This window comes from Arachis ipaensis, chromosome B9, assembly GCF_059453495.1.
Source record: "Arachis ipaensis isolate K30076 ecotype BB chromosome B9, ASM5945349v1, whole genome shotgun sequence".
Taxonomy (NCBI): Eukaryota; Viridiplantae; Streptophyta; class Magnoliopsida; order Fabales; family Fabaceae; genus Arachis; species Arachis ipaensis.
The window spans coordinates 155,304,408-155,329,210 of record NC_142444.1 but is presented as its reverse complement, the minus strand read 5'-3'; the positions used below and the strand labels follow the sequence as shown (position 1 = coordinate 155,329,210).

At 36.9% G+C, this 24,803-nt stretch overlaps 4 protein-coding genes across 6 annotated transcripts; 1 reads left to right on the top strand and 3 right to left on the bottom strand.

The window, feature by feature from the left end:
- Positions 1 to 1,783: 1,783 nt before the first annotated feature.
- LOC107617638 (Transducin/WD40 repeat-like superfamily protein) lies at positions 1,784 to 5,857 on the bottom strand. Of its 3 annotated transcripts, none has more exons than XM_016319447.3 (6): positions 5,511 to 5,857; positions 5,288 to 5,410; positions 4,896 to 5,147; positions 4,432 to 4,575; positions 3,591 to 4,352; positions 1,784 to 2,551 (listed from the first exon to the last, which is right to left on the bottom strand). In XM_016319447.3, exons 2-6 carry the CDS (start codon positions 5,396 to 5,398, stop codon positions 2,198 to 2,200), a joined length of 1,623 nt encoding a protein of 540 aa, XP_016174933.1. In that variant the 5' UTR covers positions 5,399 to 5,410; positions 5,511 to 5,857; the 3' UTR covers positions 1,784 to 2,197. The 3 variants fall into 3 exon arrangements, with proteins under 3 accessions (XP_016174933.1, XP_016174934.1, XP_016174936.1); XM_016319448.3 differs by having other exon boundaries at positions 1,784 to 2,548; XM_016319450.3 differs by having other exon boundaries at positions 1,784 to 2,177.
- Positions 5,756 to 7,743, top strand: LOC107617640 (pentatricopeptide (PPR) repeat-containing protein). The gene is made up of 2 exons (XM_016319453.3): positions 5,756 to 6,149; positions 6,216 to 7,743. Exons 1-2 carry the CDS (start codon positions 5,856 to 5,858, stop codon positions 7,284 to 7,286), a joined length of 1,365 nt encoding a protein of 454 aa, XP_016174939.1. The 5' UTR covers positions 5,756 to 5,855; the 3' UTR covers positions 7,287 to 7,743.
- A 262-nt stretch (positions 7,744 to 8,005) lies between these two features.
- LOC107617639 (uncharacterized) lies at positions 8,006 to 10,199 on the bottom strand. Its single transcript, XM_016319452.3, has 5 exons — positions 10,016 to 10,199; positions 9,467 to 9,937; positions 9,233 to 9,325; positions 8,749 to 9,152; positions 8,006 to 8,659 (listed from the first exon to the last, which is right to left on the bottom strand). Exons 1-5 carry the CDS (start codon positions 10,071 to 10,073, stop codon positions 8,006 to 8,008), a joined length of 1,680 nt encoding a protein of 559 aa, XP_016174938.2. The 5' UTR covers positions 10,074 to 10,199.
- Positions 10,200 to 10,530: 331 nt separating this feature from the next.
- On the bottom strand, positions 10,531 to 24,724 carry LOC107616892 (uncharacterized). Its single transcript, XM_088499662.1, has 7 exons — positions 24,594 to 24,724; positions 24,320 to 24,400; positions 23,697 to 24,146; positions 23,510 to 23,602; positions 22,970 to 23,376; positions 22,156 to 22,884; positions 10,531 to 10,624 (listed from the first exon to the last, which is right to left on the bottom strand). Exons 1-6 carry the CDS (start codon positions 24,631 to 24,633, stop codon positions 22,225 to 22,227), a joined length of 1,731 nt encoding a protein of 576 aa, XP_088355788.1. The 5' UTR covers positions 24,634 to 24,724; the 3' UTR covers positions 10,531 to 10,624; positions 22,156 to 22,224.
- Positions 24,725 to 24,803: the final 79 nt, after the last annotated feature.

The following is a 24,803-nucleotide window of genomic DNA, read 5'->3' as shown; positions in this document are numbered from 1 at the left end:
TTAAAATATCTCTGGTGTACAACTACTAAAACTAGGTGTATCAGAACACTCGTAAAAACATCTCTAAAAATTATTTTCTGAACTACTAGCATAAATGACACTAGTAACATATTTATTATGAGAATAGAACATGTATAATGAGGCCTTAGCATTGCTAAATTCATCAGAGAGTGCTGGTGCTAAGCTGCACCAGTAAACCGTAAACCCGGTTAAACCGATTTTCTGTTTTTAACAAAATAGACCAGGTAACCTTATAATATCATTCAAGCATTTTCTAATACTAATATAATGATAATATTATACTATTATCTCTCTCCTCTCATGAATCGAGTCCGGTTCGTCAAACAGAGACTATTTACGAAAATCAGAATCAAAACTGCCAACCGATACGGTTCAAAAGCTAGGTTCTTCGCGATTGCATTATCGAGCTTGCCTCAGAGGAGGTTCTAGCTTAAGGATGACATAATGATAATGAGGATTGAGATACTTGTTGATATAGAAGAGGTGTTCCCTTTACTGATCTTCTGGCAAAATCCGTGCCTTCGGAAAAGATCTCGCATACTCGAAAATTAGGGTTGTTACAAGAAACGGCTGAGGAACGGCGGACGGTTATTGCCTCTCCACAGAAACACAGGTGTCTTCTTTCCTTCGGGTTGGAGCTCCTGGAAACACAGCTTTCCGAAGAGAGAATGAATAAGGTTCCTTAACTTTGAGCCATAAATTTGGGGAAGATGAAAACTGAAAATAGAAAACGGAGAAGAAGAGAAACCTCAGATAACTCAGACACATAGAGTGTTTATAGGGAGAAGAAAGGGGTAAATAAGTCATTTCACAACTCACTAACGTTTTTTTGAACGTTAAACGTTAACAGGGACTTAATTGAAAAAAAATTAAGGTGCAAGACCCAATTGAAAAGAAAAAAAGTATAGGAATCTAATTGAAAATTCAGTGAAACTATAGGGACCTGTAGAGTAATTAAACCTTTTTTATTTAGTCTCCAAATTTTATAAATGTGACTCATGCCATTTTGATTATGGTGCTCAAATAGTTCAAAAACAACGTTGGATCACTTGCTTTAGGAGAAAAAGTTTCAACACCATTCACAATGTTGTTTTTGGGCTATTTGAATGCCAAAACAAAAACGACCTATCTATATCAGTTCACATCTGTATATTGAAAATTATCCTAGGATTAACATGAGTCACATTAGCAAAGTAGTTTGGAAATTAAATAAAAACAATTGAAACTTTTACCTCACCTGCAAATTTAAGGACCAAATTAAGTATTATCTCGTTTAATTTTGATACTAATAATATAAAATATTTTACAATTTTTTTGAATAATTATTCACACAATTAATATAAAAAGTAATTATTTTTATTTAAGTGGTGTTATTTGATTGAACGCCCGCATATAAAGCTAAAATGAGTCTATATCAAAAATTTGTTAAAAGATTAATTCTAATATTTATTCTTTTATTAATTGCAAGCAAAATTATCAAATTATAAATTGGCGAAACTCAAAAACAATGATCTTCTTTCAGATAATATCACTTCACACGTAATTTTTTTTATTTGTAAAATAAAAATGTGACATTAAAATATGAGTCGATATCTATTCCCTGAAATTCAATAGATTTTAATTTTACTATTCAATGCATACATTATTAGACATTTTCTCAGTTCAGTTTTCTGTGGATAACTGAGATCAAAGAATTAATATAGGTCAAATAACTTAACCTGTGTGCAGAATGAACAGAAGCAAACTTTTAAAAGAGAAACAATGACCACAAAGATTTTAAGATCAATTGTATAGAGAGTAATAATAATGTTTAGACATAGTAGAGGTAAGGTTCCAACTCAACAAGATAATTGTAAATCCTATGTTATATAATATGTACAATTGCTACCATTGTTATATAAACATATTGTGACTCTGCAAACTCAACTGAACAAGTCCTCTTGACTCACTGTGTCTCCGCCATCGTCGTCGTCGTCATCATTAGAACTGTCGCTATTAGCGTTGAATGTCAAGATCAACTCCAGAAGTTCTCGATCCGCAGCGGAATTTTCTCCATTGTTGTTTGTCCTAACCCTCCTTCTTGGAAGTGAAAACAGTTGCAACATCAGTTCTTCAGGAGAAGCTATCCGGTACATCCAGCCCCTAGCCTTGGGTTTCTGTTGGACACACAAAATTATCATAAATTTCCAGCATTACAACCACCATCAAAATTATCATCATTGCGATTGTCATCATTATTATCATCAACACCACCACCCATATTGTCATTGTCATCGTCATCACAATCATCACTAAAATCACCGGTGTCAACATTTGCATCATCAACACATTCGTCACTATTGCCACCGTCATCATCAGAACCATCATCATCATCCTCGTCATAAAGATCATTGTCATCATCAAACATATCATCGTCGTCAAACATATCATCGTCCTCATCCTCATCAACATCGCTGTCATCATCCTCCTCATCGTCGTCATCGGTAGTATCATCAATAAACCAATGAATTGGATCAAACAAGAGAACCTTCTTCAAAGAAGTAACAGCAGAGAAATTAGTTCCTCTGCTGCTCAATCAGTTCATGAACATAAAAAGCCAATCCTTCTCATGATTTATTAATTTAACAATATGCCAAATTGGTGTTAAAATCGCATTAGTGTAGGAGCTTCCTAAATTTGAGCAAAATCAATGTATTAAAACTAATTTTACAATTAATCCACTCTGCAAAACTTTGCAAGCATGCTAGACTTTTATTTTTAAATCCAAGTCTTTTAAACTAATCCAGAAATTAAATTTGGGCAGATAAATATAAGGAAGTATTATGTCACTTCCACAAAATCATCCGTTTAAGTAAAATATATTCATTATGCTTTGAATTCCTAATGAAAAGATCCAGGGGCAGGGCGGAGAGGCACCCACCCACCTCCCTTTGAGGCAGAATGTTCAAGCCTAGCAAAACTAGATTGATGTTGCCTTAGATCGATGCACCACAGCTTGCTAAATCACCAGAATGTGAACCATTCAACTGGCTAAAGTAGAACTAACTCGGATCATTTTCCAGATGATTTGTCAAATGACATGGTGATTGAGAGCTGAACAATTCTGTTGCTGTGTACACAATTGCTGCTCTAACAAGCACCGAACTAGATAGTGGGTAGGACGGGTAAGAATCGTAAAGTAAGACTTTGTCCAGGTCTACATAGTTAACCAATTAATTTTGATAGTTTCATAAAGGGTCCATTATTAAATAGCAATTGGTGAAGACATGATTTTCAAATATATGGCACCTATGAAATCACACTTCTAGGATTTTGAACTGAATGAGACTCGGAGACAACCCGGGACAGAAGGTAGAAAGAAGGAAGAGAAGAGTTTTGATAAAACTTCACATTATTTATTAAGGTTCTTATCTTAACTTGAAAAAAGGAAAAGTTTTCATATAAATTGTTCCTATCAGAGATTTATAAACAAATTCAGAGCTTCCTGCACATAAAATGCATTGCCCACAGTGCCAAACAATGATAAGTTTTGAGTTGCAGTAAGTAGCTCAAGAAGACAGAGTTCATACCTGCTCAATGTTTTTGGGCAAAGTAGCTTTCTCGTGTGCCTTTGGAGTCCACATCTTGATGTCATACTCAATTCCGCTGCTTGCAAGAACCATTGTATGAGGATGAGACTCAATGCAGTTCACAACATTCTTATCCGCTTCCATGACACGAATAAGCTGCCCATCTTTCTTTCTCCAAATGAAAATCCGACCACAATCTGACCCGCTTACCACATACTCACACTTAGGCCCAAAAAAGTTAACACCCTTCACTGTCTCAGAATTCCTGTGTCCCTTAAAAACTTGCGGAGTGATTTTCTCATCAGCAGAGCCAGAAATGTTTGACAGTGAGGCTGCAGAGCCAAGACTACCTCCCATTTCACTTGAATCACTGTTCATAGATACAGGGGAACCGAGATCAGGGTTAGGCCCCAGGCCCATATCTTGTGTAAAAAGATAAATATACTCATCATTGTATGATACTAGTAGCTCTCTCTGTTCAGAAAATGCCAAGCCTGTTATTCCAACTCCTCGTTGATCACCAATCAAGTGTGGAGGGCAGAAGAAATTTACTGGCTGGCCAAAATCGGAGGATCCATCCCACTTATATTTGCGAATATCATAAAGTCGAGTATACTCGTCAGACCCAGCAACTGCAAACAGATTTGGATTCCTTGGATCAATTGCAATTGCATTAAGATGGATGACTGGAATGTAATCCCATCTGTCCTTAATTGGCTGGCACGTAAAGAGTTCTGTTGCGGTGCCAGTTCTCAGATCAAACTGTAACAATGGTTAGGGAGCAATGAATAACGGATAAACAAAAATCAAAGTAAAATTAGCAAACATGTCAATGACTCACATGCTGTACTAATCCATCTTCACCACAGGTGTAAAATATATGAGGGCTACCAGGCTCAATAGCCATCTTATGAGCCCGTCCTTGATGCTTGGCCAGCAACTTATTTTCCACTCTGCCACGTTCAAGAATTTGAGCATGTCTCACCTGAAATTAAGAGTTTGCATAAGGAACCAACTGCCTCTTAGCCAACGACCTAAGAGTATTGAAATTTCAAACATATTCAAAGCACAAAACATTTTCTTTTCAAGCCCTAAAGGTAGAGATGAACAACTTTGGTAAACACATTCCCTTAATCCCATCCTAGTGTGACATTTACCATTCCTTGAGACTACTAAGGATAGCATAATTAGAACCAACCCAAGGCTTTGATGTGATACATATAAATACAAACACAAACACAGAACTTCCTTTATCTGAACACGCTCAAATGAAATAATGGAATCAAGAATGATAGACTAGAATACCTGTCCATCAGCAGCGCAGGTGACAATGCTTCGATCATCGGAATGGGGCATGATCCTAGCCTGGAAAACATTGTTAGTGTGACCAGAATGAAAAGAGAGCTTAATATGGCCAGATTCCCAGTCCCAAAGAATGACCCTGCGGTCATCAGAACCAGACACCAAGATGTCACCATCTGCATTGAAGCAAACTGTGTTGACACACCCTCTATGCTTTTCCAGCTTCCTCAACACATCAAGCCGAAGCACAAGGTCCTAACACATGCCAAAATTTGATTAAACCATAAATAAAGGCTCTGATCCAAAGTACAAGGAGCACAATTGAATGATTTCAATGATCAAAATTCAGTGCGAATCATGACACGAAAAAAAAGGGAAACTTTTAGGGATTGAACCTCGGAAGCGGCAAGACGGTGAGCGAAATTGCGGTTGGAAATCTGACCAAGCTCTCGATGGCAGAGATCGAGGAGAGGCTTGTCGATGGTGGTTCTGGGCCTCTTGTTCATCGTTCGTGCCCACTGCAACCGCAAAGCAAGAGACAAGATTCCAGTTTAAGGGTTAAGGAACGATTTTTCCACTAAAATAAACCCATGACGATGATGATAATGATGATATTACCTTGGTGTCAGAGAAGAGAAGCACACGCGAAGCAGTAAGCAGCAGAGAGAGAATGAAAAGTGAGAGCTTACAAGTGAAGAAGATGATGAAGGAATGACCACATAAATAAATTGCTTAATTAATCATTGGATTGTGTCATGAGATTCCCGAAAAGTCTTGTCTTTTCGGTACCCTAACCCCCAAATGTGAAAGTGAAATGCCCCATGGCCCATAAAGCCATAAGAAAAGCCCGTGGACCGTGATCGTTAATCAGTTATTTTCTTCACTCTACCAACTTTTTTACTTAAAAAAAAAAAAAAAACATTTTTTTAACCTCTGTCTTCTAATCTCAGTGTCACTCTGTGAATGGGGAGTGTGAGTGTTCAACTCCAGTGGAGATGGAACCAACCACCACCGTCTCCGTCACTGTCACTACCAGTTACCGTTACCATGACAGTGATGATGCAGAGGTGTAGGTGTACGCTAACCAAACAAGGCGAACGCTTCCTCACAAAGCTGGCAGCAAATTCCGATTCCGGAACCCACACATTCATTCGACGATTCGTTAATGGTTCTCCCAAATCGGTTGCTCTATCCACTCTCTCTCATCTTCTATCTCCTTCCTCCTCCTTCCCCCACCTCTCTTCTCTCGCCCTCCCTGTAAGTGCCGTAAACCCTAAACCCTTTTCTTCTTTCCACCTTTTCTAATTTCCCTAAATTTCGCAGCTTTATTCATGTATCGCCCAAGCTTCCTGGTTCACTTGGAACCCTGCCATTGTTGCGGACCTTGCAGCGCTTCTTGATCAACTGGGTCGTTCTGAGGAAGCTGAAGCTCTGGTCTTTGAGGCCACTTCCAAGCTCGAATCACGAAACAGAGAGCTTGCTCTTTTCTACTGTAAGTTGCTTGAGTCACACTCCAAGCGAGGCTCACAGAAAGGTTTTGATGTTGCTTATTGTTACCTGAACCAGCTTCTTCGTAGTTCTTCCTCTGTTTACATAAAACGCAGGGCTTTTGAGTATATGATTAGTGGTTTGTGTGCAATGGATAGGCCTCGTGAAGCCGAGGATTTGGTTGAGGATTTGAGAGGCAATGGTGGAGGGATTGACCCTTCAGCTTTTGAGTTGAAGTCCATTATGTATGGTTATGGGAGGTTGGGGTTGTTCCATGATTTGCATAGAGTTGTGGATCAAATGAAGAGAAGTGGCTTTGAGATTGACACTGTTTGCGCCAATATGGTTCTTTCAACTTATGGTACTCATGGTGAGCACATGGAAATGGTTTCCTGGCTTAAGAAGATGAGAAGCTCAGGCATCTCATTCTCAGTCAGAACCTACAATTCTGTATCAAACTCTTGCCCAATGATCACGAGAATGATGGCGGAGCTGAATGAGTTGCCGCTGTCAATTGAGGAGTTGAATGTTAGATTGGAAGGAGGGGAGGCTATGGTAGTTAAGGAGTTACTGGATTCTTGTGTGATTTTGGAGGAGGTAATGGTGTGGGATTCATCAGAGGCTAAATTGGATTTGCATGGATGTCATTTGGGTTCATCCTATTTGATCATGCTGCTTTGGTTGAAAGAGATGCAACGGAGATTGAATGACTCGAATTATGGGATTCCAGCAGAAATCACTGTGGTTTGTGGGTTAGGAAAGCATAGCAATGTCAGAGGAGAGTCTCCTGTAAAAGTGTTGGTTAAGAAGATGATGGTGAATATGGGAAGTCCCTTGAGGATTGATAGGAAGAATAATGGTTGCCTTGTAGCCAAAGGTAGAGCCGTGAAAAACTGGTTATGTTAATCAAGGACTGCAAGCCATGCATTACAACTTGATTCATGATTAATTAAAGTTCACCAACATGGGTGGAGGATCAATTTCTTTGGTGTTGGAGAAATGCCAACAATAGGTTAATTGTCTATTACTCTGAATGAATTTTCTTATATATGATGAGCAAATGATGGGTTGGTTAAAGACTAAATGGTTCTGCTTCAGAAAGAGCATACAGTATGAAGAGATCTCTTATCTACCATGGAGATTAAGGTGGTGTTCGTCATAGGCAAATGGGAACAGCTTGGTTGTGCAGGATGAAGAGATTATCGATAAGGACTTTTCCTTTCAGGTAGGATAAGAGCAATCAAGCTTTTGTTGCTGTTGATGATAATCATAGAATAGTGATATATTTATCTAAAAATTGGTGCTATTGAGTATTGAATTCAACTTGTCATTAACATGGATTCCCACCCTACCATATTAATTACAAGCCAGAGATCATCTAGATTGACGCGAGTACTCGGCTTCTATATAGTAGCCCCTAACAAATTGTAAGCCTTATATGTCCTCAAGATTAGTTGTGTTTTATAGTCAAACTCTACCCAAGGTAACTCAATAGAGGAAAAGAAAATATGCGAAACCAGAAAAGTGAGAATTTCTGCTTTAATATCTTTTATTTTCAATATCTTATAACATTTTTCACACAAAAACCTTATTTATTCTGGTTACACAAAGCCTCATCTGACTCACTAACCGATGAGGTCAAACGCAGTCCACCTAATCCCAAATCTATAGAACATTCCCCCTGTTACTCTCTCAAGCAATGATAGTAGTAGGACCAACTTGAGAGGCCAAACATACACGTACACAACAAATACCAAGACCACTGGACTAACACAAAATACAGCAGCAAGTAAAAAGATCCATTTGGGGAAGAAGGTGTAGATCAAAACAACACCAGTCATACAAGAAATGGTAATCATGACTCCCATAGAGATATAAAGCATAAAATCCCCTGATATAATCCTAATTAGCCGAGAGGTGACAGGATAACCTCTTTGCTTCCAGGTTGAACGAAGTATAGCTGAAGTGTGGAAGACTATAGAAAGTGCACCGGTGATTACTCCAAATCCAACCGATAAAAGAAATATAATGTACCATATCTTGTCTTGAAAGAGAGGGGTCTTTCCTTGAATGTTGTTAGTACGAATAGTGAGAGCTGCCGTTATCCCTAAGCTTACAATTAGAGTTGCTACAACTAGAAAATTATTTGCCATTTCATTCAGTTCCGATACTGCTGAATCAGTTAAGTCTGCATGTTCCTCATGAAATAATTCTTTTGGAGTCATTTTTTCTTTATTTTGCATTGTTTTGAATCCTGGTGGAACTATCTTCTCTACTTCCTACAGTTCAAAAATAGAAAGGATTTAGATGAAAGAAATGGATAAAGTAAATTAACCAAATGTCAAAGATGATGATAATCTGAATGCACCTTAAACCAAAGCTCCTCACTTAGAATTAGAACATGATTTATTGATCCGAATCTTCCTTTAGCCTCCAACTTCCCAGCTAAATGAAGAACATTATTTCCTTCTTTGTCAACTTCTTGCACAATAGCATTCTTGTATGCACCCTTGCTCAATATTAGTTGGTACACAGATACTTGTCGATATGAAATAGCAAGGTGAAGTAAGGTTTTCCCCTCGCCATTTTTTTTCATTAACAATTTTGGATTGTGCTTTAAGATAAATTCCAAAATAAGGAGGTTTCCTGATTTTGCAGCATCAAACATTGCTTTTGGCATTCTTTCAGAATTTGGAAAATCATCTTCTTCGACCATGTGTTTAAACAGTGAATTGAGAATATGTTGATAATCAGGTGCATCCTTGTCAAAGGCTGACAATGAGTCTCATCAATTTATTTTACATTCACAACTATTATCTGAGAACTAATTAGTGAAAGTTTAGAGAACTAACTTTGCTGAGCAAGTACTTCAAATGCAGTTAGCCCTTTTTCATTTTCTGCTCCAGCAAATTCTGGATATCTCTTCAACAACATTGATGCCACAGCTGTGTGTCCATGACAAAACAATTAAGGAGAATCCACAAGTCATTGGAATTACTTAATTTTCAACATGAGCTAAGGAAAAGAAAGGAGCATAAAAAATAACATGCAACTGACTGTAAGCATATATAGTAGTAGTAGCTTACTGAAATTGTTGTAGGTAAGGGACAAGAAAAACAGGTTAACAATGTTTTGGTATGATAAATGAGTGTCCATATCATCACTTCGAGTTTTCTCAAATAAAAAATTCACCATATGAGGCTGCCCTGCTGAAAATGCCAATTGAATTGGTAGCATGCCTTTGTGGCCTCTAAGCCAAAGCAAGCCTGAATTTTTTCCAAGTAAAATGGTTGCAAGTTTAACATTTCCTGAAATGGCAGCCATACAGAAAGCAGTGTTCCCATCTGCATCCATAATTTGCAAATCTTGCATGCTCATACGTTCCACTAACTTCTCAACAAAACCAATATGTTCCATGCTTACTGCAATATGAAGAGCTGTGTCTCCATCCTTAGTTAAAGTAGTAGATATCCAGTTTGGTTGAGTTTCATCATATGATGATGCCTTTCCCCAATCCCCTAATGTGGCTGCCATGCATACATGCCTTTTATATGCACCTGAACATATATAACATTTTCTTAAGAACTTAGTATCATTATATTTTAAACAAATTATGATTAGATAATTAAACTTACCATGAGGGTCTAGCATGTCAAGTGTAGTTGAGGAGGTAAATGCACCTGATTGTGCCATATCACTCTTGTGGTATTTGGTGGGGAGTCACTGATTTTACACTTTCTTCTATAAATTGTGAATACTAAATTTGGTGGTCCGGGAGTATAGCATTTATAAGTAGATGATGATCTACTGTGAACAACCATGGCAAATATTCTAGTGTTGGAATTTTTTAGGAAAGTTCACTCCCTTAAGATGAAGTTTGGCATTTCCAAATTATTTAATTGGTCTCTTAAATAAGTATAATATGTTGGAAGTTTGTTCTTTCTGCTTCTCCAAGCCAAGTTGTTATACTCTAATCTTTTTTAAATTTTGGAACCTAAAAAGCAATTATTTAACATAATATAACATCTTATGCCACTAAAAAGATATTAAAGAATGCTAAGAGAGGTCATAAAATTCCATACCTACCATTATTGTTTATCTATATTCATACTTTATGAGAGAATCACTCAATTGAGGAAAAGATACATGCTTGCAAAACGGCAAACAAGTGTTAACTTGGCCTTCAATTTCTTACATTTTTTTCACAAAAGCCTTGAATTTTGTATGGTCATCATAAACAAAGCCTTATGATGGTTTTCAGTGGCTAAGAGAAGGGAGATTGAATCTTAGCCCTTTTTTTTCGCTTATTAAAACTTGCTGGTCCTTGAAACAACTTCTGGAGACTTTTTTATTTTTGTCTCGTACCCAACCACGAGACTTTTTCTTTTTATCTCGTAACCCAGGACAAGATATTTTTCGATTTTATCTCCTACGCAGTAGAAACAGAAATGGAGTAGAAGAAAGAGAGAGAATCACACCACGATATATCTTGGTTCAGCTGTCAAGTGTAATGCAGCTTACATCCAGTCTTCATCACAACAATGATGAAATTTCACTATAATCTTCATGATTACATACACCAATTCTCACTAGGAACTACTCTTCCTATCCGAGACAAGTTCAAAATCTAAACCCCAATCCTGAACTTGACTTGGTCACTGCCAAACTTTCAACTGCTAAGTGCTAACCCAACTTGTAAGGGGATTCCCACAGAATCATGAAACACAACACAGATGTACAAAGGAACTCTAAGGACATCTATGGCTTTTTTCTTTTAATTTTGTACTCTCCGCCTTTTTCCACCCTATGACTTTTTCATACAAACCTCACTGTTTGCCTTTTTCCATGAGACTCAAGACAAACAAAATTAAACAGAAAATTACAAAATAGAAAACATTGAAGAAGAAGAACTTCTGTTAGCTTGGGTAGCTATAGGAACTCTGTGCTCACTCTTTTTCTTACTTCAAGTCTTGGCTGTTCTCCCTTATTTATAGAAGGGGAAGCCTCCAAGATTGAAGTTCTTGAACCGAGCCAACTTCTTCTTCTTCATGCAAACTGGTTCGGCCAGAGAGAGAGGAGAGGAAACTGAATGTAAAACCCAACATGCAATTACCTCTGTGTCTTCCCTTTACACCAAGCTTCACCAATCCGAGCCATCCATCTTGACTTGCACTCCAAGAACGATCCCTAGCCCTTGATGAGTTCTTGATGATGACAGCTTCTTCTGCTCAAACTTCTGCATCCTCCATCACGTAGCTACTGTAACTACCTCCTGTGGTGGTTGATCAAAAGTTGAGACAAGCCATCCCTTAAGGATCTTCTTCCTCTGACCGAGATCATCTTCTTCCATTTTTGGTATGGAGAGCATGAGATCTCTTCACCAAATCTTACCATTTGTGATGAAAATCTCAGCCACAACATACTTTTTGTTTTCTTTTTCTTTTTCTTGCCATCATTACAATGGTCTTTAACTTGCTTCTAGCTTCTTCTTCATTAGTCTGATAGCTTGCAAAAGCTTCCATGCTTTCTCTGTGAAGTGACCGAATGAAGAAGAGGGATGAGAGAGAAGAGAGAGTAAAAGGAAAGCATTCAATGGATTTGATCAATTAAAATGAATTAATTTACTTCCCTTTGCTTTAGGTAGCGTGTATCATTAAGGCAGCAATCAAATCAATTGCCATTTCTCTCTCATGGTTCCAATGCATTTAATGTTAATTGAATTAAATTTGGAATCCATCAAATTGAGAGGAAGTGAGTGACCGAACTAAGCATGCAAAGCTTTCTTCCATCTCTCTTTAGTTTCGGATCAAGCAAGTTGGTTTCAAACCAAAAATTGTTTTGGGCTAATGGTAATAGTTAAAATTTGGCTCAACAAGTAAAGTAACAATTCAGCCATATCTTTTAACATTTTGATAACCAATGCTAAATTTTTTTTATTCTTATTGGGCTTGCTATTCGGCCCAGCATCAAATTCTGCATAACAAAATTATTAATTAATAAACATAATCATGAAGATCAAATTAATAATTTTGTAATTAATTGTATTAATAATGTTTGATCATCACAAATTTAAATTGGAGTTTTTCAAACTCATCAATCTCCTCCCTTGATGACAAACATTATTAAAAATTGAAATGGAAAGAAATCAAAGATTAGAGTACTCCCTTTGAATATTTGGATTCCTTCTCTTTCCAATTGTTACATGGCTCCCCCTTAATGTATGCTATTTTACCAAGGGAAGCTTCACCTGTAACAAATGTTATCAAGCCTAAGGCAACTATGTTATTCAACATATGTAATCTTGAGATGTTGAATGGCTTGATTTATGAGCAGAGTTGAAGTGATAGACAAAAATCATTTGTTATCATGCATAAGATTTTCTACTCAATCACAATCAAAAAATGTTTTGAGTACAGAGTACATAAAATCAAAACAGAAATACCTTTGATAATTCCAAAAAAATGCTTGCCAAAACATTTGATTAAACAACATTTTTCAGCCACCATTTCAGAGCAAATTAATTATCAGTTTATAGCAAGGAAAATATTTTTTTAATCAAGCATAATCATATCAAAGTATAAGGAATATATCAACATATCAAAGCTTAAAGGGATTATCAAGTCACAGCTAAATCTCAAATGCTACAAATATTTCAACAAAACAGAGCATGAGGCATCAACACAGCAGACCATAAAAAATAACTAGGTTTCAACAGTTATTTCAACAAATCAGAACGTAAGTTACCAACATCAAAAGGTATCAACAAAGCATATCATGATCAAAAACATCTAAATTCTAAATCCAGTGATCAAAACATATCATCAGTTTGTGCACAGGGGTGATCATAAATCACAAGAGATTTCAACCCCCGTTTCTTTTAACTTTTCAATTTCAATTTTTCAGCTTTTCTCTCCCTTTTGTCATCAAAGGAAACCTGCAAAAAGGACAATGGAATGCAAAATATCCAAAATATAAACAGCACAAAAATAACCAAGAGTTTAACAAAATGTCACAGGTCTAAAGTATTCAAACAGCCTATAAAGTATCAAAATAAGCCAAACAGAGCCAGAAATCAACAAGAAACATAGTGATCAATCATCAGATAAATTGTACTCAGAGCCATCTGCATCATCATCATCGGCAGCCCCAAATTCTTCTTCAAAATTCTGAAGCATTAGACCCACTCTTTCTTGGCATTTTTTCCAAACCTTTTCATTTTCGAATGCAAGCTTACGAGCGGCCTTGTATGATTGCACCATCAGATTGGAAATGTTGAAAAACTCAGTGAGGACTTCCTTGATCGATTCTGCCACCTTAGACGGCTCAGCTGGGCGACTCTCAAGATCACTGTCAGAAGGCATTGATCGTTTCCCTTTGGTTCCTTTCATTGTACCTGAAACTCCTCCTCCCATAATTGATGAAACTTTGTTCTCAACCTCTTCATTAGTTAGATCAACATTGAAGTGCTCAAAAATACAGGTGAGAAATATGCCATAGGAAAGGTTAGCCTTTTTGGTGCTTCTAACACAATCCCACATATGTCTAACCATGAGGTATGCAAAGAAAATGGGAGAGGAAGTAACAATAGCAAAAAGTACAAAGGTATCAGAAATTGTTACTCTATTGTGTGAGCCACTCTGTGGAGTCAAGTTGTGAGTGATGATTCGGTGAAGAAGTGCTCTCTCAAGTCCAAGAGCTTTATGAGTGAGAACCGTACCATCCAAAGCAGAGTAATTCTTGCATGTTTGATTCAATGCAATCTGGAGAGTGACTCCCACTTGTGAGTCCCATTTTTCTGACATGTAGGTTGCTGGTCCTTCATCAACGTACCCCAGGGCAGCGCTTATTGTCTCTCTGCTCAGAGTCAAATAAACCTTCTTCACACAGGAGGGAATCGCACCATCAATCAGCCTCATGTTTGCATAAAATTCACGAACCAGGACAGGGTATACTGGTTTCTGAATTTTGAACAAAGGAGACCACTTCATATTTTCAAAAAGGGTGGTAAAGTTGATCCCTTTGCCAGCCAGAGAATCCAGGTTCACCAAGTATGAAGGACATAGATGACGTTTCTTCAACACTTCTTTGTGGAACTCAGAGGAAGCACAAGAATTAAACCTTCCTGGATCAAAATGAGAATGGCTTTTGTTGTACTTGTTCTTGAAATCCAGGGATTCCAGATTCGAGGGCTCCCTAGTATCTCGTAACACGTAACTTTTTGCCTTGTGAGAACTGCAGCCAGGGGTAGCTTTCTTTGGTGGGGACTGAGGTAAGGACGTATGAGACTCATCTTCCTCTTCAACCACGGGTTCCTTCTTTTTTCTTGATGAAGTCTTCTGAGCAATGACCTTTCTGCGCATGGTTTCAGTAGAATGAGAGGTAGGAGATAAAGAGGATGTAGAATGAATGTGTATATGAGTATGGGTTTGAGGGTTTGAAGATTTTTTGGAAAGAAGAATTCCTTCACTTTTCCTTGGAGCAGTTTTCTTTTTCATGATATAAAAAAAATGGAGAAGTGAAGAGGGAAAGGTGAAGAGAGGCCAAAGAGTGTAGTGAGAGGAGGGAGGTTAGGGAAGCATTTAATGTTGAGTGGAGAGAGAATTGAGGGAGTTAATACCCATTATTGAGCGCGGTTATTAACTAAGGAAGGGTTTAAAACTAAACTGAAATGTTAGCTCTTAGAATCAAGGGATGAGGGAAGGATAAAGATTTGATTTGACAATCACTTCTTCCTACAAGATTTAAAATGATAACTTCCCAAAAGTATTATAAAAAAAAATGAGGAACTCAAAAATGGATCAAGGTAAGATAAAAAAAAGATTTGGTGGGCCCAAGATAATTAATGTCAGCGCAGTCTCCCCTTGTATCATGGCCCGTTCAACCCATCCTGAAATTTGTCTCCTGCTTTCCTACGAGACAAAATCAAACATAATAAAAAAAATTCACAAATTTTCAACAAAACTTAATTCTATCATTCCCAAACTATTTCTCAAAGTGCAGAATCTGTCTTCACACAAGGGTTTAGTAAAAATGTCTGCAAGTTGATCCTCAGCTTTTACAAATTGAATATCAATAGTTCCCTTTTGCACATGTTCTCTAATAAAATGATATTTAATTTCAATGTGCTTTGTTCTTGAGTGAAGAACAGGATTTTTAGAAATGTTTATAGCACTCATATTGTCACAGAACAAGGATATACTATTGATTTTTAATTTGTAATCTTCCAATTGAGTTTTCAACCAAATTAATTGTGAACAACATGCAGATGCAGAAATATATTCAGCTTCGGCTGTGGATAGAGCTACGGTGGCTTATTTTTTGCTTGACCACATGTTGAATGAGCTTCCAAGGAAGCAACACATGCCTGATGTGCTCCTTCTATCCACCCTATCTCCTGCACAATCTGCATCACAAAACCCTACTGCACAAAAATCATCAAATTTTGGATACCGTAAGGCATAATCACTAGTTCCCTTAATGTATCTAATGATGCGTTTAACAGCCGAAAGATGGGATTCTTTTGGGTGAGATTGAAATCTTGAACATACACCCACACTTTGAACAATAACCGGTCTAGAGGAAGTAAGATACATGAGTGAGCCTATCATTCCTCTATACTTTGTTTTATCCACATCTTTACCATTATCATCCTTTTCAAATTTAGTGTTTGGATGCAATGGAGTACCCATTGGTTTGGAATTTTCTAGACCAAATTTCTTGATTAATTCTTTGGCATACTTTCCTTGGTGAATAAAAGTGCCACTAGGAGTTTGTTTAATTTGGAGGCCAAGAAAGAATGTTAGCTCTCCCATTAAACTCATTTCAAACTCATTTCAAACTCACTAGTCATGAGTTTTCCAAACTCTTCACACAAGGACTCATTGGCCGACCCAAATACAATATCATCCACATAAACTTGAACTAGGAGAATATCATCATTAGATGCTTTAATAAATAAAGTAGTGTCGGTGGTACCCCTTTGAAATTGATTTTCCAACAAGAAGGCACTAAGCCTTTCATACCAAGCTCTTGGAGCTTGTCTAAGGCCATAAAGAGCTTTTGAGAGTTTGAAAATATGGTTTGGAAATTCTTTATCTTCAAAGTTTGGGGGTTGTACCACAAACACTTCTCTATCAATAAAGCCATTAAGGAAAGCACATTTGACATCCATTTGAAACATTTTAAAACCTTTATAGGCAGCATAGGCAAGAAGCAACCTAATTGCTTTCATTCTTGCTACTGGAGCAAGAGACTCATCAAAATCTATACACTCTTCTTGATCGTAACCTTAGACCACTAATCTAGCCTTGTTACGAACAACTTTTTCATCCTCACCAAGTTTATTTTTGAAAACCCACTTAGTACCCGTTACCTTCTTACCATCCGGATGAGGTACTAATGTCCAAACCTCATTCTTGTCGAATTGAGCTAGCTCTTCTTGCATGATTTTGACCCAAGAAGGATCTTCAAGAGCTTGCTTTACATTGTTGAGCTCCATTTGTGACAAGAAGGCAAAATTGCTTGATTCGGATTGCTTTTTGGTGGAGGATCTTGTTGTTACTCCTTGAGAGGGATCACCAATGATAAAGTCATGAGGATAGCCCCTTATGGACTTCCATTCTCTTGGCTTTCGGAGTGATGTTGAGCGTTGATGATATTCAGTGGATTGATCTGTTCTAGATTCTCTTGCTGGCTCAAGAGACAAAACAGAAATGTCTCCTCCATCCTGACGAGACAAAATTGGATGGACAGATTCTTCATTTTGGGCAGATTTTGGATTTTCTTCACTGGTTTCCTTGTTGACAGCATCTTCACAATCTGTATCATCTTCTATCACAGTACTGGGAATTGAATTAGAATCACAAAAAGAAACATGTATGGATTCCTCTATGGTCCTATGATCTTTGAGGTAAATTCTATAGGCCTTGCTAGTGGTGGAGTATCCAACAAACATCCCTTCATATGATTTTAGATCAAATTTACCAAGGTTTTCTTTATTGTTAAGTACAAAGCATTTGCATCCAAAAACATGGAAATACTTAAGATTAAGAGGGGTTCCTTTCCATAGCTCATAAGGAGTTTTCTTTAACTCTTTTCTAATAATGGTCCTATTCAAAATGTAACAAGCTGTATTTACAGCTTCAGCCCATAGAAATTTTGGAATCTCATTTTCACATAGCATAGCCCTAGTCATTTCTTGAAGGCTTCTATTCATTCTTTCAACAACCTCATTTTGTTGAGGGGTTCTAGGGCATGAAAAGTTATGAGCAATTCCAAAATCATCACAGAATTTTTCAAAGTCTTGGTTTTTAAATTCTTTTCCGTGATCACTTCTCAAATAGGCAACCTTTAAATCTTTTTCATTTTGAATTCTTTTGCAAAGGGTTGAGAAAGCATGGAAAGCATCATTTTTATGAGCAAGGAAAAGTACCCAATCGAATCTAGAGTAATCATCCACCACCACTAAACAATAGTGTTTACCTCCTAAACTTTGAGTTCTTGTTGGACCAAAAAGATCAATGTGTAACATCTCTAATGGCCTCTTGGTAGAAATTCCATCTTTCGGTTTAAAAGAGGTTTTTACTTGTTTGCCTAATTGACAAGCATCACAAGTAATATCCTTATCAAATTTAATATTTGGAATTCCTCTTACCAAATTTTTCTTAACAAGTTTAGAAATTTGGTACATGCTTACATGAACCAATTTCTTATGCTATAGCCATTTTTCAGATTCAAGAGAGGTAAAGCATGTTACATTTTGATCTTTTAAATCTTCAAGAGTCAATCCATACACATTATTACATCTCTTAGCTTCAAATAAAATATCCCCAGATTTTTCACAAATAACTAAGCACACCAATTTTCTAAAAATAACTTCATATCCAAAATCACATAATTGGCTTACACTTAGTAAATTGTGTTTCAAACCATCAACAAGAAGAACATCATTTATAAAAGAATAAAAACTTTTACCAACTTTTCCAACGGCCACTATTTTTCCTTTACCATTATCACCGAAAGTGACAAACCCTCCATCATACTCATCAACCTTTATGAAGAAGGTTGCATTTTCGGTCATATGCCTAGAGCATCCACTATCCATGTACCACATATGGTCCTTTCGCTTGGATGCTAGGCATACCTACAAAATGAGCTCAAGTGACCTTAGGTATCCAAATCTTCTTAGATCCTTTCACGTTAAACCATCTCCTCTGTCCCAATCCATTATAGTAAAAAATAATTTTGCAAACTTTGTCACCAATCATTCTTTCACCAAAAAAACATTGAATGGGAAAGTGGCCATTTCGGTTACATAGTCTACAAAATCTTGGAGTTGCTGTTTTGTTAAAGCTTGCTGGGTTTTGAAACCTTGTATCATTAGAAGATGAAGTAATATTTTCAAAAGAATGTTTCTCAACAGATTTGAGGAAACCCAAGCCAGCTTTATCATAAAGAGGTTTTTGACTAGCCAAGATTTGATTTAGATTTTCAGAACTTTGAGTGAGCTTGGCTAAGTCTTCTTTAAGCTTATTAACCTCTTTAAGCAACTCTTCATTTCTTTTAAAACAGTCCACATATGCAACAATACAATGATCACTTACACAACTTTTAAGCTGGGCTTTCAGCTGCTTGTTTTCTTCAACAAGTTCAGCAGCAGCTTCAACCTCCCTTAATTTATCTTTGAGAAAACTATTTTCTGCTTTAAGAATTGTGATTTGTTGTTCAAGATCTTGGTTATCAAGCAAGAAACATCTAATTTTTTCAGAAAAGTGGTCTATCATAAGATGAAGAGCTTCACTATCAGGGTTATGAATGACTACCTGTTCAACGTGGTCTGCCATAAGACAAGGTTGAGACTTAGTTTCTGATTCTTCATCATCTTCTGAATCATTTTCCAAGTCCTCCCAAGAAGCCATCAGACCTTTCTTCTTTCCCTTCTTTGGCTTCTCTTCTTTCTTCAACTTAGGACAATCCGATTTAAAATGCCTAGTTTCTTTGCAGTTGTAACATATCACCTTGCTGAAATCTTTTCTTTGTTTCCTAGAGCTGCTTCCCTTGCTTCTCTCCTTGAGCTTCACCATTTTTCTGAATTTTTTGACAAACAACACAAATTCATTTTCAGAGGAATTATCACTGGATTCATCATCCAGGCGGTTAGTAACAGATGTAAAAGCAATTCCTTTCTTTTTTGAATCTTTTTTCAAATAAGTATTTTCAAAAGCAAATAAGTTTCCTCTCAAGTTATCATATGTCATGGAATCTAGACCACTACTCTCAGATATGATTAAAGCTTTTGTTTTCCACTCTTTAGTAAGACATCTTAGAACTCTCCTCACAAGCACAGAATCAGGATACGTAATTTCCATAGCATCCAAGCCAACAATGATAGTGTTGAATCTTTTGAACATTTCATCTATTGATTCTCCTTCCTTCATTGAGAACATTTCATATTCTCTGTTCAGCATGTCTATCCTGGTCTTCTTTACTATGGTGGTTCCTTCATGAGTGATTTGAAGTTTGTCCCAGATTTTCTTTGCCGTTGTGCATCGTGATACCCGTCGGTATTCTTCGAAGCTGATAGCACAGTTGAGCAAGTTGACAGCCTTGGCATTGAGCTCCACCTTCTTTCTATCTTCTTCGGTCCAGCTTGCTTTGGGTTTAAGAGAAACTACTCCTTCGGCACTTGTGGTGGTTGGAAATTGAGGACCCTCCAGGATAATCTTCCAGAGTCTATAGTCCACTGCTTGCACAAAGATCTTCATTCTCTCCTTCCAATAGGTATAGTTTTTCCCATTGAAAAGAGGAGGTCTGTTGCTTGACTGTCCTTCTGTCAGGTTGTAGGACACCAGATTTGAGCCACTATTTCCTGCCATCTGGATCTTTTCTCTAAGCTGCAAAGCTTGATCTCTTTGAGACCAAGCTCTGATACCAATTGATGGTTTTCAGTGGCAAAGAGAGGGGGGTTGAATCTTAGCCCCTTTTTCGCTTATTAAAACTTGCTGGTCCTTGAAACAACTTCTGGAGACTTTTTTATTTTTGTCTCGTACCCAGTCACGAGACTTTTTCTTTTTATCTCATAACCCGGGACGAGATATTTTTCGATTTTATCTCCTATGCAGCAGAAACAGAAATGGAGTAGAAGAAAGAGAGAGAATCACACCACGATATATCCTGGTTCAGCTGCCAAGTGCAATGTAGTCTACATCCAGTCTCCATCACAACAATGATGAAATTTCATTATAATCTTCATGATTACATACACCAATTCTCCCTAGGAACTACTTTCCTATCCGGGACAAGTCCAGAATCTAAACCCCAATCCTGAACTTGACTTGGTCACTGCCAAGCTTTTAACTACTAAGTGCTAACCCAACTTGCAAGGAGATTCCCACAGAATCATGAAACACAACACAGATGTACAAAGAAACTCTAAGGACATCTATGACTTTTTTCTTTTAATTTTGCACTCTCTGCCTTTTTCCACTCTATGACTTTTTCATACAAACCTCACTGTTTGTCTTTTTTCATGAGACTCAAGACAGACAAAATTAAATAGAAAATTACAAAATAGAAAACATTGAAGGAGAAGAACTTCTGTTAGCTTGGGTAGCTATACGAACTATGTGCTTACTCTTTTCCTTACTTCAAGTATTGGTTGTTCTCCCTTATTTATAGAAGGGGAAGCCTCCAAGATTGAAGTTCTTGAACCGAGCCAACTTCTTCTTCTTCATGCAAAGCGGTTCGGCCAGAGAGAGAGGAGAGGAAACTGAATGTAAAACCCAACATGCAATTACCTCTGTGTCTTCCCTTTACACCAAGCTTCACCAATCCGAACCATCCATCTTGACTTGCACTCCAAGAACGATCCCTAGCCCTTGATGAGTTCTTGATGATGACAGCTTCTTCTGCTCAAACTTTTGCATCCTCCATCACATAGCTACTGTAGCTACCTCCTGTGGTGGTTGATCAAAAGCTGAGACAAGCCATCCCTTAAGGATCTTTTTCCTCTGACCGAGATCTTCTTTCATTTTTGGTATGGAGAGCATGAGATCTCTTCACCAAATCTTACCATTTGTGATGAAAATCTCAGCCATAACATACTTTTTGTTTTCTTTTTCTTTTTCTTGTCATCATTACAATGGTCTTTAGCTTGCTTCTAGCTTCTTCTTCATTACTCTGATAGCTTGCAAAAGCTTCCATGCTTTCTCTGTGAAGTGACCGAATGAAGAAGATGGATGAGAGAGAAGAGAGAGTAAAAGGAAAGCATTCAATGGATTTGATCAATTAAAATGAATTAATTTACTTCCCTTTGCTTTAGGTAGCGTGTATCATTAAGGCAGCAATCAAATCAATTGCCATTTCTCTCTCATGGTTCCAATGCATTTAATGTTAATTGAATTAAATTTGGAATCCATCAAATTGAGAGGAAGTGAGTGACCGAACTAAGCATGCAAAGCTTTCTTCCATCTCTCTTTGGTTTCGGATCAAGCAAGTTGGTTTCAAACCAAAAATTGTTTTGGGCTAATGGTAATAGTTAAAATTTGACCCAACAAGTAAAGTAACAATTCAGTCACATCTTTTAACATTTTGATAACCAATGCTGAATTTTTTTTATTCTTATTGAGCTTGCTATTCGGCCAGCATCAAATTCTGTATAACAAAATCATTAATTAGTAAACATAATCATAAAGATCAAATTAATAATTTTGTAATTAATTGTATTAATAATGTTTGATCATCACAAATTTAAATTGGAGTTTTCCAAACTCATCACCTTATTTGTTCCACTCAAACAAGAAAGTAAATCAATCTTTATGACATCAAGCTAAGTCACTCCTAAGTTTTATATGAACCACAAACCATCGTAGAAAGGAGACCACTTAATCCCAAATACTGAGAGTAACCTGAGTGCAGGTATCTCACAAAATGCAAGTACTAAGTGCCCTAAGAGAGGCCAACTAAAACTATAAATTACATAAGATAAGATCACTGGAAGAACAGCAAGTGCAGCAACAAAATAGATTATCCATTTTGGGGATGAACCATAGAATAAAAGAGCAGCAGATACACAGGAAAATGTACTCATTATTCCCAAAGCGAAACAAAGCAGCACATGCCCAATTGTAATCCTTGTTAGCCTTGAGCTTATGTAACCACTTTTTTGCTTCCATATTGAACGTAGTATGGCTGAAATGAAGAAAACTATTCCAACATTGGACAAGCATATTCCAATAGAAATTGATAGCAGAAAAGTATGGTACCATATCCTCTTATGAATACTCCCTTCTTCAATCTCAATGGCAGCAGGAACACTGAGACCTGCTGTTATTCCTAAAGTTGTCATAAGAGTTGCCACAATCAGAAAATTACTTGCCATTCCATTCAGTTCAGATATAGCTCTTTCACATAATGTGTGGTGTTCTTTATGGAATAATTCTTGTGGCGTTTCTCCTTCTCCGTTTTGCATGGTCTTCAATGATGCTGGAACTCTCGTCTCCACTTCCTATTCGAAAACATGAAAGAGTATAGATTGTCAAGCCTAATTTACACTCTAAAAGTCTAAACTTTAATAAGGAATGCGGGTGCACCTCAAACCAGAGCTCTTCACTAAGAATAGAAGCTTGATTTATCAATGATCCAAATTTGACTCGAGGTACCAATTTGGCAGCCATGTGAAGAACATTGTTTCCTTCTTTGTCAACTTGTAGCATATTAGCAACTTTGTATGCACCATTGCTTCTTATTATTCGATATATAGCTGCTTGTCGATATAAAATTGCAACGTGAAGCAAGCTTTGTCCATCACCGTTAATTTTTGTCAACAAATTTGGATTGTACTCCAAAATAAGCTTTAAAATTAATATGTTTCCTGATTTTGCTGCATCAAACATTGCTTTTGAAGTTCCTTCAGAGTTTGAAAAGTCTTCTTCCATAAACTTAAACAGCAAATTCAGAATTTCTTGGTAACCAGCAGGGCTATCCTTCTGATCAATAGCTAACAACATAATCAATGTAATTAATTACAAATTATAAAGAATAACTCTTCAAATTACAAAGAATACAAGTAAGGGGAGAAGAAATAAAAAATACCCATGAAGTATAGAAAGGTATAAATAGAGAGAACTAACATGTTTGAGCTAACACTTCTAATGCAGTTAGTCCCTTCTCGTTTGTAGTAGTAGTAAGTTCCCTGTATGTCTCTAACAATTTCAATGCCACAGCTGTGATGTATGGCCATTAAGTAAGTTTCAACATAAACAAATGTTCTTTTTGAAATGTATATAAATTAAGATTCAGATATTATGTTGAACTTACTGTAAATGTTTCCGTTCAGTGCCAAGAAAAACAGCAAAACAATGTCTTGATGAGAGGGTAGAGTATCCATTGAAATTCTTGCACATAAAAATTCAACGATATGAGGGTGACTTGCTTTACATGCCAATTGAATTGGCAACATGTGATCCTTTTGGCCTCGAATTCGAACCAATCCCGGGTTCTTGTTAAGTAGAATTGTAGTGATTTCCATGTTTCCTGAAATGACAGCCATAGAAAAGGCAGTGTTCCCATCTGCATTGACAATTTCCATGTCTTGCATGCTCATAAGTTGCACCAACTTTTCAACAAAACTGCTGTGTTGCATGCTCACAGCAATGTGAAGAGGTATGTCCCCATTCATGGTCAAGGGAGTATGTACCCAATAAGTTGGATCATAAGATGAAGCCTCAATCCAATTCCCTGAGGTCACTGCCTTGCGTATATAGGCTCCTGAACAGTTCATATTTGAATGGTATCTTTAAATTTTTGTCAAGTAAAAAATCCATTAGACTTGTTAATTTTATTTGCATAAGCTATGTTGTCTAATCAAATATGTTCGGAAAATAGTAAAAGAGTATAACATCATAGAAGAACAAAAAATGGGTACACAAAACAAGACTTACTGTCCTTTGGCCCCAAAGAAAAAAGATCTCGAAATTGTGCATGCTCAGCTTCTTCTACTTGGATACCCAACCTATTGCAATCTGTTACATCATTTAGTGAACAAATTATATATAAATAATGTTTTTCACTCAGCTATATATATAATTGGTGCGTAACTAACCATAAGGGTATGATACTACTCACTAGACCAAAAGTTAGTGTAACTAACCCACTTGAGCATTTTGATAATGTGATATCATTAATAAAATAATACATATACACAATCTCAGTTACCTGTAGCTGATGGTGAGATGGTTTCACTGGATTCAGACATATCTTTGTTATATTATGCTTCCTTCTATTTAGGGTAATGTGAATCACTAAATTAGATTGTGGTCAGGAACAATAACTAAAGCAATACTATTTAAATAAACAAAGATGAACTTTTCGTGAACCACGTTTGAGAATATATATTTTAATGTCGCAAGTTAAAACCAGTGTATC

What these genes read in the sequence shown, in the direction of transcription:
- LOC107617638 (XM_016319447.3), bottom strand. Translation starts at nt 5,398, where the DNA reads ATGAACAAGAGGCCCAGAACCACCATCGACAAGCCTCTCCTCGATCTC. An exon ending in ACCGTCTTGCCGCTTCCGAG is followed by an intron (nt 5,148 to 5,287) that starts GTTCAATCCCTA and finishes GGCATGTGTTAG; the next exon opens with GACCTTGTGCTTCGGCTTGA. An exon ending in CCTGCGCTGCTGATGGACAG is followed by an intron (nt 4,576 to 4,895) that starts GTATTCTAGTCT and finishes TCTTAATTTCAG; the next exon opens with GTGAGACATGCTCAAATTCT.
- LOC107617639 (XM_016319452.3), bottom strand. Translation starts at nt 10,073, where the DNA reads ATGGCACAATCAGGTGCATTTACCTCCTCAACTACACTTGACATGCTA. An exon ending in CCTTACCTACAACAATTTCA is followed by an intron (nt 9,326 to 9,466) that starts GTAAGCTACTAC and finishes ATGGACACACAG; the next exon opens with CTGTGGCATCAATGTTGTTG. An exon ending in TGAAGTACTTGCTCAGCAAA is followed by an intron (nt 9,153 to 9,232) that starts GTTAGTTCTCTA and finishes ACTCATTGTCAG; the next exon opens with CCTTTGACAAGGATGCACCT.
- LOC107617640 (XM_016319453.3), top strand. Translation starts at nt 5,856, where the DNA reads ATGGGGAGTGTGAGTGTTCAACTCCAGTGGAGATGGAACCAACCACCA. An exon ending in TCTCTTCTCTCGCCCTCCCT is followed by an intron (nt 6,150 to 6,215) that starts GTAAGTGCCGTA and finishes TAAATTTCGCAG; the next exon opens with CTTTATTCATGTATCGCCCA.
- LOC107616892 (XM_088499662.1), bottom strand. Translation starts at nt 24,633, where the DNA reads ATGTCTGAATCCAGTGAAACCATCTCACCATCAGCTACAG. An exon ending in TTCTTTGGGGCCAAAGGACA is followed by an intron (nt 24,147 to 24,319) that starts GTAAGTCTTGTT and finishes TGAACTGTTCAG; the next exon opens with GAGCCTATATACGCAAGGCA. An exon ending in GTGAAGAGCTCTGGTTTGAG is followed by an intron (nt 22,885 to 22,969) that starts GTGCACCCGCAT and finishes GTTTTCGAATAG; the next exon opens with GAAGTGGAGACGAGAGTTCC.